The 14,775-nt window shown below is 33.7% G+C and overlaps 1 protein-coding gene across 4 annotated transcripts in view; it reads left to right on the top strand.

Annotated features, from left to right (window-relative positions):
• rno (PHD finger protein rhinoceros) overlaps window positions 1-14,775 on the top strand; it is a 63,554-nt gene that overhangs the window by 16,907 nt on the left and 31,872 nt on the right. For all 4 annotated transcript variants that reach the window (XM_072545110.1, XM_072545107.1, XM_072545108.1 and 1 more), the window contains 2 exons: window positions 5,928-6,196; window positions 6,280-6,564. In XM_072545110.1, the coding sequence (XP_072401211.1) occupies window positions 5,928-6,196; window positions 6,280-6,564 (554 nt within the window). The remainder of the gene's footprint in view (window positions 1-5,927; window positions 6,197-6,279; window positions 6,565-14,775) is intronic.

The raw sequence follows: 14,775 nt of genomic DNA, 5'->3' as shown, positions 1-14,775 counted from the left end.
TTCCCACTTGTTGCAAGACACCTATAAGTTTGTCATGGTTTACTCGGTTAAAGGCCTTTTCGAAGTCGATAAAACACATATACTGATTGTTCTATATCCCTACATCTTTGAACCATGACCTGCAAACTGAAGAGTGCTTCTCTGGTTCCGAGGTTGTTTCTGAAACCAAATTGTGTTTCACTTAGTTGTACATACTTCTATTTTGTTGTAAATTCTCGAGTGCAGTATTCTTAGGAAAATTTTCAATACATGACTCATCAGACTAATAGTGCGATGATCGCCACACTGTTTGGCCTTTATTTTTTTCGGTATCATTACAAATGTTGACAGTAGCCAGTCTGTTGGTATATGTCCTGTTTCGTATATTTTATTAAAGAGGCTTAGAAGAGAATGTTTGCCCTTATCATCAAGTAGTTTGATTATTTCCATTTTATTTTCTTTACTGGTGTTTGAAATTCTAGCCCTCAATGTTGAGATCACTAGACAATGATTTGAGTTTATTGTTGCGCCTCTGTAACTTCTGCAGTTTATTATATTAGAAATATAGAAATATGCTTTATTGCCACTGAAAATTAGATACAAATATAGATAAAAATACTTCACTTATCTGTACATAAAAGTACTGTAATTTCTTAGTTATTCGTTAAGAAACTCTTTTACTGAACAATGTGGTCTTTCAGATAGATAGGCTTTTGTCAATTTACGGAACTTAAGGAAAGAAGTTGGAGATTTAAGTTGTAAAGGTAGATGGTTGTACAGTTTTTGGGCCAATATAATATAGATTTCTTTACTAACTCAGTGGCCGGGATCGGCAAATATACATAAAAGGTTTAATTTCTGGTGGAGTAGTCATGATTAGGTTTTGTTGGAACAATATGTAGGTGTTTACGAATTAAGCAAACAGTTTCTAAAATATATAAAGAGGGAAACGTTAAAATTCCGTTATTTTTAAAGTAGCTTCTGCAATGTGTTGTTCTTCTGAGGCTAAACAGATACTATATTGCTCTTTTTTGTAATTTAAAAATAACATCAGATTGGGCAGCTGTAGAACCTCAAAAAGGAAGACCATACCGAAGATGAGACTCGGACAAAGAAAAATAGGTTATTTTATAAGATGCTAAATTGATTTCCTTCGAAAGATCTTATTGCATAGCAGGCTGAGGCTAGTTTCTTACTTAACCAATCTCTATGAAGGGACCATTTAAGGTTGCTGTCTATAAAAATACGAAGCAATTTTACAGAATCTGAAACAAACGATACTGATCTGGCTGTTATTAAGAAGCGAGAGTTGAAGAGCTCCTTTATAGGATAATGCTACTGTCTTAGAGCTGGACCAGGTTTTTAATGTAAGTAAAAAAAAGCAGGGGATCGAATACTGAACCTTGTGGTACTCCACATACCATGCTTTGGTGGCTAGAGTCAGTATCATTTGCTCTAACTAAATAAATCTTGTTGTGGCAAAATAGTTTATGTTTACTCACATTAGCGAATAAAATTCGTTTAGATTTTCAGGGTTAAGAAGGGAAAATGTTTGAGCTGTGTTAATTTTATTTTGAAGTTCGTTTATTATGGACCGTTTCTTTTCAAGTTCAATAGAACTTCCCAGACGATTGATAGTACGCATTTTTAGCTGTTTTGATAAGTTTTAGATAGGTTTCTCTGTACTTGGTGATATATTCAATGACAAAGGCATTGGTAGTAAATTTCTTGATGTACAGTTAATAGGCCACCATATTCGCTATCGCGACTTAGTGACAGCAGCTCTAAATAATAATGTAGTCGATTTTCGGCACCATTCTCTTAGATTTTGCAGTCATGATGTTCTTCTTTCACCAGGACCACGTTTACCTTGGATATTTTAGCCTGCCGAGCCTAATAGCATTTTAGCATTTTAAAATTACAAGAATAATAATAAAATATTAATTTTGCTTGGGGTACTCCAGTACCTCGGGTAGGGTTTAAAGGTAACTTAATATTAAGGAAAAATATGGATATTTTGAATTTAATCTATACATTTTTCTGCTTACGGCATAAATCATTCGTGTCTGCTCGCCACGTTTTAAACGTAAATATAAAATATTTATAAGTGAAATTAAAGCATGATTAATGATAATCGACTGTTATTATAAACAAGTGAATATTTGGTAGGATGTTTGCGCGAATGACAATATTGGCTAAAATTATAAATACCTGTCGTGTAAGATATCCTACCCATAATCTGCCCGATGGCAAAAAATGCCATTTAATGAATTCTAATGATCCTTTCACGTGGACCCCCATTCTTATCTCGTAGACCCTTTTGAGACTGTTATTGTAAGAATTTCTTGAAATTTAATCATTATATCACAATTAAACTAAACTGTAAAAATAACAATAACTAATAACATAAATATAACACAATATATTAACTTAAAAATCAACACGATACAATTTGAATTTAAAATGCTGGCAAGTTTGGATCTGTAACATGAGAATCTGTCTGGCTTAAGGTAATAAATTATATTTAATAGCCTCTTGACGAATGAGACTGCGAATATCAACACGTGCTCATATTTACTGATGGGAATTTGCTAAATGAATGTACTTTATATATACAAAATTTTTAGACTCGATGGTTTTATTTACAGTGCACATCAATCCTTGTAGGTCTAGGATAAAAAATTACATTGTATTATATTTTTATATTTATGTAATACAATTTTGAAACACTTTATGCTCTTTTTCACTAAAATTCTTGATGACCGGTGATAATAAATTGGTATCGACTCATCGACACAATTTATATAACGAACTACAATCAGTCAAGCCCCAAATCTTTAAGTACTATCCGGCTTACTCTTCACGTAAACCAAAAAAGGAGCCTTGCCTCGACATAGGACTAACTGCTAATCCACGCACGAATATTCAGAAGGATTTAATGATTTCTTGCATCAAAGACATCTCTGATTGCGGCAAATGTATCAGGTTTTCTTTCTTCTCTTGTTTCAAAATTGTCTAATCTTAGAAAGCACATAATCTGTTGGAATCTGTTGCGAGAGATGGTAGATGATACTACAGGACGAGATAAAGTTGGATCTTGGCCCCACAATACACATATTGACTCTTTAACAGCGTGCCTAGCTCCAAAGATAAAAAGCAAACCAATAAATGCTTTCAGTTCTTCTTGCACGAAAGGAGAAAATGTCTTCGCATTTTTTGCTTAGTCTGATTCAGCTTTTCTATTCGTCTCCAATAAAAGAGGTACATAACAAATGTATGCCTATGATACCTGCATTGCATACTTTAGCAAAAACTCCAACGAGGCAAAAAATGATGTTGAGTTTGACTTACAGATGGTGAAGGGATGGTTAGATCATTATAAACTTACCCTTAATGCAGATAAATCAAGTTATATAGTGATAACAAGGAGAGAAGAGTGGCAACAATTAACGATAATACTTGAATCAAGGCATTTACAAAAAGTGGAATGTATTAAATATTTGGGACTGTACATTGACCATAAACTTACTTGGGAGTATCACATACAATATTTAAACAAAAAAAATCTCACCTGCAATAGGGGTTTTTGGAAGAGCAGCAAATTATATAGAAATTAAATATAGGAAAATATATATTAAAGTTTAATACATAGCCATGTCACCTATTTAACTCTAATTTGGGGAAAACTCACACATAACCATCTTCATGCTCTTTGTGTGCTTCAAAATACAGCTATAAAAAAATCTTGGAAGAGACTACCAAGACTCTTCCCAACAAAAGAATTATATCTACCCAATAAGATTATGGATATTCAATCAATAATATAAATATACCAAGTATGTACGTTCCTATTCTTCTTCTTGATGTGCCTATCCGTTACGAATGTTGGCGATCATCATGGCAATCTTTATCTTATCTGCAGCAGCGCAGAAAAGCTGCACAGATGTTGTATTGAACCAGATTCTGAGGTTCTTTAACCAAAATGTTCTTCTTCCTGGACCTCGTTTTCCAAATATTTTTCCTTGCAGAATGGCTTTATCTGGATTCATTTCGCATAATATGTCCGAAGAATTGTAACTTTCGAGATTTGATGGTGGTCAGTACCTCTCGGTTCTTATTCATTCTTCTAAGGACCTCCTCATTTGTGACTCGATCAGTCCACGGGATCTTAAGCATTCTCCGATATAGCCACATCTCAAATGCTTCCAGTTTTCTGCACATATCTTCGTTCAAGGTCCACGATTTAACACCATAAAAAAGGACAGAGAAGACGTAGCATCACAGCATTCTTACTTTCGTATCAACAGAAAGGTTGTGACTCTTGACGAAGGTCCCCATCCGATTGAAGGTGGATCTAGCTTTCCCGAGGTGTGCTCTAATATCCTGGTTGTTGGTCCATTCTTCATTTATTATGGTGCCAAGGTAGTTGTAGTGCGTCACTCTTTCTACAGGGGATTGGTTGCCGTAGAGTTGAGCTTCTGTTATCCTTTTCTTGCTAATTACGTTCCTATACCAGTGTCAAATGGAGAAATTTCACTCTAATATGGAAACAACTGCCATTCATCAAGTTCACAACTATAACGTAAGAAATAGATTCCACCTTAGAGCTACAGCAATGAACACAACTGCAGGACAACGAAGCATTATGGTAGAAGGAATAAAGTACTAAAACCTTATCCCGGACATAGTGAAGGCAATGAACATCAACGCCTTCAAACGAAAATTAAACAATCTGTGTTGAAAGTAATTATATTAGTGTTTGTATTATATATTTTTTTCTAATTTGACCCACATAGCAAGTGACATTTGTACTTTCGTGGAATAAATAAATCTCATTCATAATATCTTGTGTAAAAAATATTCCAAAGCTTCTTTTATGGTGGAAAATTGAGAGTTTATTCATTTAGCAAATTCCCATCTGTAAACATGAGCACGTGTTGATATTCGCCCTCTTATTCGTCAAGAGGCTATTAAATATAATTTATTGCCTTAAGTTAGACGGATTCTCATGTTACAGATCCAAACTTGCCATTCTGTTTAAATTCAAGTTGTAGCGTGTTACTTTTTTATTCAAAATGTTTACTTTGTTATGTATCTCCCAGTTAATGAATATTTTATTTTAGCACATTTTCCTTCAATGGAACATTAAATTTTGCTCGCAGTGATTAAATTTCAACAAATTCTTACACTAATAGTTTCAAAAGTAAATATTTTAAAAAATCATATAATATACCTCAGTACGACCCTGTTTGGCTTTGGCTTTCACGTGCGTTTGTTGACGGATGGGAATATGTAAAACGAATGAAGATATCTAGTTTAATTAATATTTCAATCACTGTTGGTCAGTTGGTCTTGAGTAATGCTTTGACAGTTTCAATTTTATAGTTTTCCCATTGACTGCAAGTTTGACTGAACCAGTGGTATAACATTTCAGTCTGCAAACTGTGTTTTTAACTTTGATGTTCATTTTTATTTCAATTTCATGTTTCAACTTCTTCTTTTCTATAATATTGGTAGTGCTTGGTACACCTTTTTAGTTTAGTCAACCAATCACTCTCTAGCATATTCTTACTTCTTCTTATGGTGCCTAACCGTTACGGATGGTGGACACTAACATGGCTATTCTGACTTTGTTGACTGCTGCCCTGAAAAGTCCGGTAGTGGTTAAGTTAAACCATTTTCGCAGGTTATGCAGCATATTGTTTAGTCTACTACATTTGCCCCGAAACTAACACCTCTCCAAGTTATGTTTGAGTGTTTGAGAGATCTGGATTTTACAGTCTACATATAATAATATATAGGGTTCAACTACACTCTGCTCGGGTTTACAAAGGTTAAGTGTACTTATTAAAGCTACCAATGTTTTTAAAAGAGCAATAAAATTATACACACATTTTTATGAACATTTCTCAAACCGACCATTTTAACAATACATTTAATTGTTCCAGGCCTAAAACAAAATACATGCGCATCACAAAAGACGAACATTTTAATGTAGAAGAACACAAACTATCAGATGCTCCCGCTAAATCGGAAGACGCCTGTTCTTACGATCTGGACGAGTGTGACGTCGCCTGGCTCAAAATTCTAAACGCTGAACGAGCTTCCGCCGGTTTGGGTCCTATTTACGAGCAACAACTGGAAAGGGTAATCGAAAGGTTGGAGCTTTGCTGCTGGGATAAAATTCAATCTATACTCAAGAATGAAGAGGGGTTGGGTAAGTTTATAGAGTTATTTGCACAACTGTTGTCGTAGTCCAGTGGGTTTTTATTTCGAATTATTAATATTTCGACGTTTCAGGTATTGAATACGATGAGAACGTCATCTGCGACGTGTGCCGTTCTCCCGATTCGGAAGAGGGTAACGAGATGGTTTTTTGTGATAGTTGCAATATTTGCGTTCATCAAGCCTGCTATGGTATTACAAGGATACCAGAAGGGCAGTGGTTGTGTTGTACTTGTAATCTCGGAAAGAAGCCGGAGTGTGTGTTGTGTCCAAATAGAGGAGGGGCTATGAAATCTTTAAGGACTGGTCAAAAGTGGGCTCACGTCTCGTGCGCGCTCTGGATACCCGAAGTTAGCATTGGTAAGTCTATTCTTTTATATGCTGTACAGTATTAAATATAGCGTTTACAAAGTAATCTGAAATATTTTGAAAAGTTCCTATACAGGGTGAGTCATAACTATTGGGACATAGACTAAGGACAGGTTATTTGGACCAAAATATGGCTATTGGGCCAAATACGCCTTATGTATATATAAAATGTTGAGAAAAAAGATACAGGGTGTTAAAGTTAATTTTTGTTTTTCGTTTTTTGCTAATAGTTTCCCTGTATATTTATAAATTGCTATCAAAATTGGCACAGGGGCATAATCTTAGATAAGAAATAGTATTTTATTTACAATTCCACTATCAAATACCAAACTAATAAACAAAGTTGCAACTAACGTAAGGTTTCCGTTTTGACGATAAATCAAAACTAAACATACTTTAACTTAAAAGAACTCACAAAAACTCAAACTAAATGTTCTACATGGTCTCCTCCGATTTCTATACCTTTTCTAATTCTTTTTATAAAGGATTTTCGGACGTTAAAAAAAATATTATTCTGTCCCCTTAAAGGATTAGCTGCATTTTGAATGTTTCTCCAAAGTTCGTCTCGTGTATTAATTTCATTGGCATAAACTAAGGACTTCATATGTCTCCAAAAATAAAAATCTAGCTGGTTGTACTCAGGACTTCTTGGTGGCCATTGAAAATCACTGCCTCTGCCAATTTTTCTTCTTACATCCAGTGACAGATCATCGAAAATATCACTAAGAGTATTTTCCAAAAAGAATAAATAAGAATCTCCATTTAAATTCGGAGGAAGAACATAAGGCCCTAGTAGTTGGTCGCCTATAATGCCACACCAAATATTCAATTTAAACTCATGCTGAAAATGTCTAGCTTTAATAGCATGCGGGTTTTCTTCTTCCCAATAATGACTATTTCGCCAATTAAAAACCCCTCGTCTGGTAAAAGTTGCTTCGTCGGTGAACATAATATTCTTAATAAAGTGTCTGTCATTGCGATGTTTATTCAGAATACGTTGGCAAAACTGTAACCGTCATGGAAGATCTGTTGGAAGTAAATTTTGAACAGGAGTGAAGTGATAAGGATGGAGGTTCTCTTTTTTTTAGAATTCTAACAATAGACGACTGACTTACTCCTGTTGCTGCTGATAGATGTCGTTAACTTATTTCAGGATTTTCATCTACTCGAACCAAAAGTTCATCTTCTTGATTAGGTGTGATTTGTTTCGGTCGACCACCCCGATTTTTAGTGTGAAATGACCCAGTTTCACCTAAACTACGATATAATCTTGCAAAAGTTTTGTGATTTGGTTGCCTTTTATTTGCATATAACATCCATACCTTCTGGCTGCCGAGCGACCGCAAAAATTTTCTTGTGCGTATACGCAAATCATATCTCGCATTTCTTCATTAGTAAAATGATTGTGACGAGGCATTTCAATAAAAAAAAGTAATGATTACTTTTAAAAAATGCAACATTACACTACACTGTAACATCAAAAATAATTTACTCTGAACAAATGACATTTACCAACAACAATTATCTGACAGTCCAAAGCATACTTTTCATAAATGAAATAATATTTGAAATCCTTTTTTAAGACTCTAAGCAGTTCGACTGCGTTTTTATCGAAAACGGTTGAAATTATCATATTTAAACAAGAGTACCAATTTTACGTAAAAATGATGTTTACATAATATTTTCTAATAAAAATTCCTAAAAAGTTTCATCAGAAAAAGTTTAGACTCAATGGAATGATCCACGTGGCGCCTTCTATGACAAAACGTAAAATTGTAAATAAAATACTATTTCTTGTCTAAGATTATGCCACTGTGCCAATGTTGATAGCAATTTATAAATATATAGGAAACTATTAGCAAAAAACGAAAAACAAAAATTAACTTTAACACCATGTATCTTTTTTCTCAGCAACATTTTATTAAGGCATATTTGGCCCAATAGCCATATTTTGGTCCAAATAACCTATCCTTAGTCTATGTCCCAATAGTTATGAGTTACCCTGTATAGACAAGGCGGAAAGTTCGGTTTTGTTCGAAAAATATTCCCATGAGATTTTTTCGCATAATAAATTTCATGAGATACCTCAAAATAAGGTTCAATAGGTTGCCCAGGTGAAAACTTGTTCAAACTTTTTTAAAAAAAATTTTTTAAATCATGAATGTGTTGCTTGTGTGAGTCCATTTCAAATAGGTAAAAGAAATAAAATAAGACTTACTCACAATCAATTTAATTTTACTACCAAAACGACCGGTTTCGCTTTCTACACTTTGCAAAGCATCTTCAGGTCAAACGGTACAAAGTAAATTAAATGCTGAAATTATAAAAAGCCCATATTAGGGTGCTGTCTTATAAAGATAAAGATCAAAAAAGGTTATAGTAATTATGCCAATATTACATGTCTGTGTTTATTAATATGCATAAAATTGATTTAGCAGACAAAGTAACAACTCAACAAAACTCAACAAACAAAATACTACTTACATGCCGATACAAGACTTTTTAGTTAATGATTCGTGATACATAGTTCAAACTATCCTATTTTTTTTGTTTTTAAACAAATTGTAAAAATAAATTTTTAAAATTACAAAAAACCCAAAAAAAATATTGTGCATGAAACGACACTGTATTAAATATAACCTTGAAACAAATTGGCACTACATCACTTCCGAGTTTTCAGCAAAACAAAATGTTTAAACACGTGTAGTCCAGTAATTAACACCAAAGCTATTGAGAGTATACTGTCCAGTAATTAGACCGAAGGTACTTTACCGTTTAACTAAAACACACCACAAAGTCCGAATTGAATTCCCGAAACACTTTTTTGTTTCTTCTTTTTAGCAAACGATTTGTCCTATTCACTGTCTGATATTTCACTAGCAGAGTCGTCACTATCTGAATTTTCTAGAGGCCGGACCTCATCTATAACTCGTTCGGTTTGAAAAGACTGAACGATTATGTCTTCCGTATGTCTAATACAATTTTGCCATTGTTCTGCCTTTATTTGTTCTAGCGATTCTTTCCATAAACCAAGAACGCTAGCGTCATCTTTTGTTTTGGATGCATGTTTATCATAAAATTTTTTGGCTATACCCCAAACTAACTCAATTGCATTATAGTGGCAATGGTAGGGCGGAAGTCGAAGAACTTCATGACCATATTTAAGAGCCATTTGGTCAATAACAAAGTTCTTTTGAATTTTGTGCTCTCCACACCTTTGAAGTAAATCGACTTTTAAAAATATGTCACTGTGATAAATTTTCTTTTCTGTCAACCACAACTTTATTTCTTCTTTTGTCCAGCTGCTTGAAGGAAATCTCTCTTCTACTCTTGAGTGGTAGGATGCATTATCCAAGACTATTATGGATGGTCGCTCCAATTTTTTTAACAAATTTTCTTCAAACCATTCTTCAAAAATATTTGCAACTATATTTCCATGGTAATCATCTGTATTCTTTGTGGACGAAAAAATTAAACTAGCGTCAGGAATAAAACCCTCATCATTTCCAGCATGAAGTATAATGTAGCGTTTACCATTACCGGAACGACTAGAAGAATAACATTTCGTGGTGCCATCTTGCCAAGATGATTTTGACATATTTCCTTTAGCGAAAATCCAAGTTTCGTCTAAAAATACAACTTGCCTCGGACTATCAGACATTTTATTGTTCATGTATTTTCTTAAAAAATGCCACCGTTTTGAAACAACATTAGAGAGTTCACACAATACTTGTCTATTATTTGTCTTTTTATATCGAAAACCTAAATGTTTCAACACTTTCCACAAACTTGTTAAACTAATATCACACAGTTCCTTGTCTTTTATTTTTTGCAACACAGCACTAACTGTTACATGTTCTTTGGCTTTATACATATTGTATATAATATTTTTAATTGCAAGTTTAATTGACTGGTGCAAATCTAAAATTTTTGGATGTTGACGATTTCTCTTGCTTACTTTATTTATTTCATCCTCACTCATGTTATTAATTCTTCGGAATGTCCTCTCTGAGATACCGCAAGCCATGCATATGCATTTCTGAACTGCCATAACAGATGTCAATGGACCCATATTATTTTTTTCCAAATTGAAATAATTTTCGACTTTTAGAACTAAACGCCGTTCTTCTGGAGATAACACTCTACGTTTCGACTGTATTTTATTTTCTTCCAAATTACTCATTTTGCTTTAAGTACCGCTTCACTACTATAAAAAATAGGTACTTATATACAACTACTACACCCTAAAAAGGACGAGGGTTGCACAACAGACGAAACAATCGAACACAAATTATTTAACAGCCAATGCTAAACACGCATAAACACTGCATTGATTGTGATTGCAAAAACCGTTCGCATGTTTTAAATAAGGTTTTTGCTGAGTATGTATTGTTAAAATATTAAATAACAAAAATACAACCCACGACCATCAATTAATTTTTAACGATAAACAGAAGAGAAATATGATGACGTTTGAATTTAAATCTACTTTGTCGATGACAGTGTCGTTAACAGAAAGAAATTTTAAACAGTATGAATCGTTTTTCAATGATTGTGTGGATTTAAAAAAATTTTAAGTGTGTATAAAATCTTAGCTGTCTTTTTTCCTGAGATTACAATTATTATGACACGTGGTATTTACTCCTTATTTTTCAAATAATATGTTCTTGTAAATGCATAACTTTGATTATTGGGTAAACCTACATTATACGATACGTCAGAAGAAATTAAAAAAAATTAACATGTAATAAATTCACTGTTTAAATAAATATTCCGCTCTCGTACTATTGCAATAAAATATTAAAACCAATAAACCATAGCTTGTTGAGCAGTGCTGATTGAAACAACAGAGCAGTATGTTATTCATAAAGGTAGTGTAAAATATATCACCGCTTATCTGGTCCGCTAGTAATAAAGTTACCAGCATTTAATTGCAAAGCGGTCTTCTTAGGTGAAAAATATTTTAACTGAATTATTGTGATACAGAGATATTGACTGTAATAATTTATTATTGTGCTGTGCGTTTTTATTTTCGGCTTGCGATTCTAAAAATAGAACTTTATAAAAGCACGGTATCATTTATCATTACCTATTTAAATTGAAATTTAATCCAGAGCCCTGAATAAGAACAAAAATTATTTACATAAAAAAATGCGGTGGTGGCATAACTGCACGTGTACATTTCAACGAATTTTGTTGCTTATCGCAATGCTCAAACAAAATGAATTGATGACTAAATTTTTACTTATGTAAGTTATGTGGTCAATATTATGTATGGATCTTGACCATTGATGGTTAACAGAGGTGACGGTTAATGGAGAGCCGGATAATCGAGGTTCCACTGTAGTAGTTTATTTAGCACCAAGTTTTTTGCATCAACAGTTTTTATGCAACTGAATCAACTCAGTAATTAACTGTTTTAGATCAGTAAATTGGGTACAATAAAAAATCTGCTTCCAACTAGCCCCCCCCCCCCATCTTGTCATTACTGGTTGGGGGGAAGAGGAACATTGGGAAGTTTTATCTTGTAATACTGAATTCTTAAGAGGTGCTTTGAGAAAACTTTATATTAGATACAAGAACCTTTAACTATGGGCGCCCAACCATGAATCTCAAATATGGGCGCGGTGTACTCTATACACCAGTTACAAATAGCTACAGAAACAAAATTTCTTTAATAATTAGAACTATATTAAATTGCACAAGTTGTGTTTAATCAATAATTAGTTATTATATAATAAAAAATAAAACTAAAAAATAATTCAAAATGGTAGACCAGTGAGAAAAAACGAAAACAGTAATTTATTACATATTGAAACACCAACCTAAAAAAATATGCGAAAATTTTTAAATTTTTAACTAGGTAGAAAAATAAACACATACGAGTCTTTATTAACTTTCGTCTTCTTCCTGGTTATTTGAGTTAATACACTCAGGACAAATAATGGTGGAACGTTCTTTGCAAACCATTCTCCTGCATGTCTGACACGAAATGGTTGTCACTCTATTTTTACGCCTTCCGCAGCAATAGCACCTTCCTCGTATTTTGCTGGTGGTTCTTCTTCTTCTTGTTCCACTACAGTAGCTTTATATTTCTTCAGGAATAGTTTTAAATCTAAGGACAAACACTGTATTTCTGCTCGTTCTGAAAGGTGTGGTCTCAACAAAGATAAAGATAATTCCTTTAAAAATATCCTTCTATATTTTTGAGGATTGTTTATATTTGCAGCATTATACAGGATTTGGCTCTTAATTCCTGCGATGTTTAGGAGCTGAAAAAATATAACCATCGACCACCTTTGCGTTCTCCTTGATACCGAGTATGTACTGCACATTTTATCTACTGTGTCGACACCTCCTTTGTGAGAATTATAATCTAAAATTATATTTGGCTTTTTTTTCTCCGGATCTACTGCAGAATCATTATGCATGGTTGATATCAAAGACACAGCTTTATTTTTTGCAGGGACATATGACATTATAGTTACCTCTTTTTGAAATCCGAAAAGGAACGATCCAACTTCTCTTTCTTTATGTGGTAGGAACTCCAACGGCAGCTCCCGTTTATTTTTCTTTAGTGTGCCAACCATTGTTACTTTATCTTTCAAAAGATCATTGACCAATGAGTAACTTGTGTACCAATTATCACATGTCAAGTTCCGGTTTTTCCCTTTCCAGTCTTGAAGTAAACGATGTACAATATCAGTAGGTTTATTTGATTTGTTGTAAGGTCCTTGTGGCTGATTACCACAATACACCTCTTAAATTTGTAACATAAAATGTCTGGGCATCACACAATACAAATACTTTTAACCCATACTTTGCAGGCTTGGACGGGATATATTGAATAAAACTGCATCTACCTCTGAAAGGTATTAACATTTCGTCAATTGTTACTTCTTCTCCTAAACAGTAGTTATTGTTGCAGTTCTCCACAAAACGATCCAGTGTAACTCGAATAGCAGCAGGCTTATCAGTTTCCTTGCGTATCCCTCTACTATTTTTGTCATCAAATCTTAGAGCAGCAAGCAAAAATAAAAGTCGATCAGCACTCATGCACGCTCTAAATATTTCTGAGCCGGTTCCGTCTTTAGTCCACAATTCAAGAAAATGTGTATGGTTTTGCTTTTTAGTTCCTGCAAGAAGTAGTAGTCCGATAAATGCCATAATTTCTGTTTTTGTTGTGTCTTTAGCCCGTCTCGGTCGGTTATACTTTATTCGCATATTTGCAATTTTCAAGTTTGTACACTCAACTATATTTTCAATAATATCGTCACTAAAAATTTTTTCGAAAGCACTTCTCTCATTGGTAATATCTCTAGCACTCAGCTTTGGCCCAGGAAGTATTTTTACAATATTTTTCTGGAAGTTTTGCTACATTTGCTCACCACTGAATATTTATACAACTTTGTTTGTTTATCTTTCGCTATAAAATACTCATCTTCATCGCTTTCTAAACTCTCACCATCGCTCTCGTTATCTGAATCAGAATGTTTGTGGATTTTAATATCGGTATCCATGTCTTGTTAATTTTCAGTCCCTCTTCTATCCGATTAAAATTATTTGGGTGCTTATATATTTCCACCGCTTCCCGATACAACCGTGGGTAGTACTGTGAAGTTTTGTCCAGCATCTGCGTTTCTTCACACAGTATTCGATGTTCTCCGCTTCCCAAAGCGTGTTCGGCAACGGCAGATTTGTCGATATGTTCTAAACGACAATGGCTTTTATGTTCATTTATCCTTGTGTTTGTGTGTCTTTTCGTGGTTCCCACATATACCATTCCACATGTGCATGGTATTCGATATACTCCTGCCGTTGCTAACGCAGTTTATCAGTTTTTATTGTTGTATACAATACATTGACCTTTGTTTTCAATAGCTGGTTTAAATATTTTTTTAATAGAAAGAAATATAGTTAACGCTCCTGCAAGCAAAGTGATACCAACCGCCACTGGTTAAATGTAGTCGCTTAATCAGGTGTGTCGTAAAAAACAATGTTTTTGATAAGACGATCATTATAGCATTCAGTTGGGACCTTTGATTTTAGTCAGTATAACCGGCATATTATTTTAACTGTATATACTTACATTGAACTTGTATATTGTTAAATTATTAAACTATAATATAAAAACTTATGACCCATGTTGGTAGGAATCGTTTGTTTTAAAATTAAAATATTTTAGATTACTTTAGAAACATC

The sequence above is a fragment of the Diabrotica undecimpunctata genome, chromosome 9 (genome assembly GCF_040954645.1).
Source record: "Diabrotica undecimpunctata isolate CICGRU chromosome 9, icDiaUnde3, whole genome shotgun sequence".
In the NCBI taxonomy this organism is placed as follows: Eukaryota; Metazoa; Arthropoda; class Insecta; order Coleoptera; family Chrysomelidae; genus Diabrotica; species Diabrotica undecimpunctata.
This window is presented reverse-complemented; position numbering and strand designations above follow the sequence as displayed.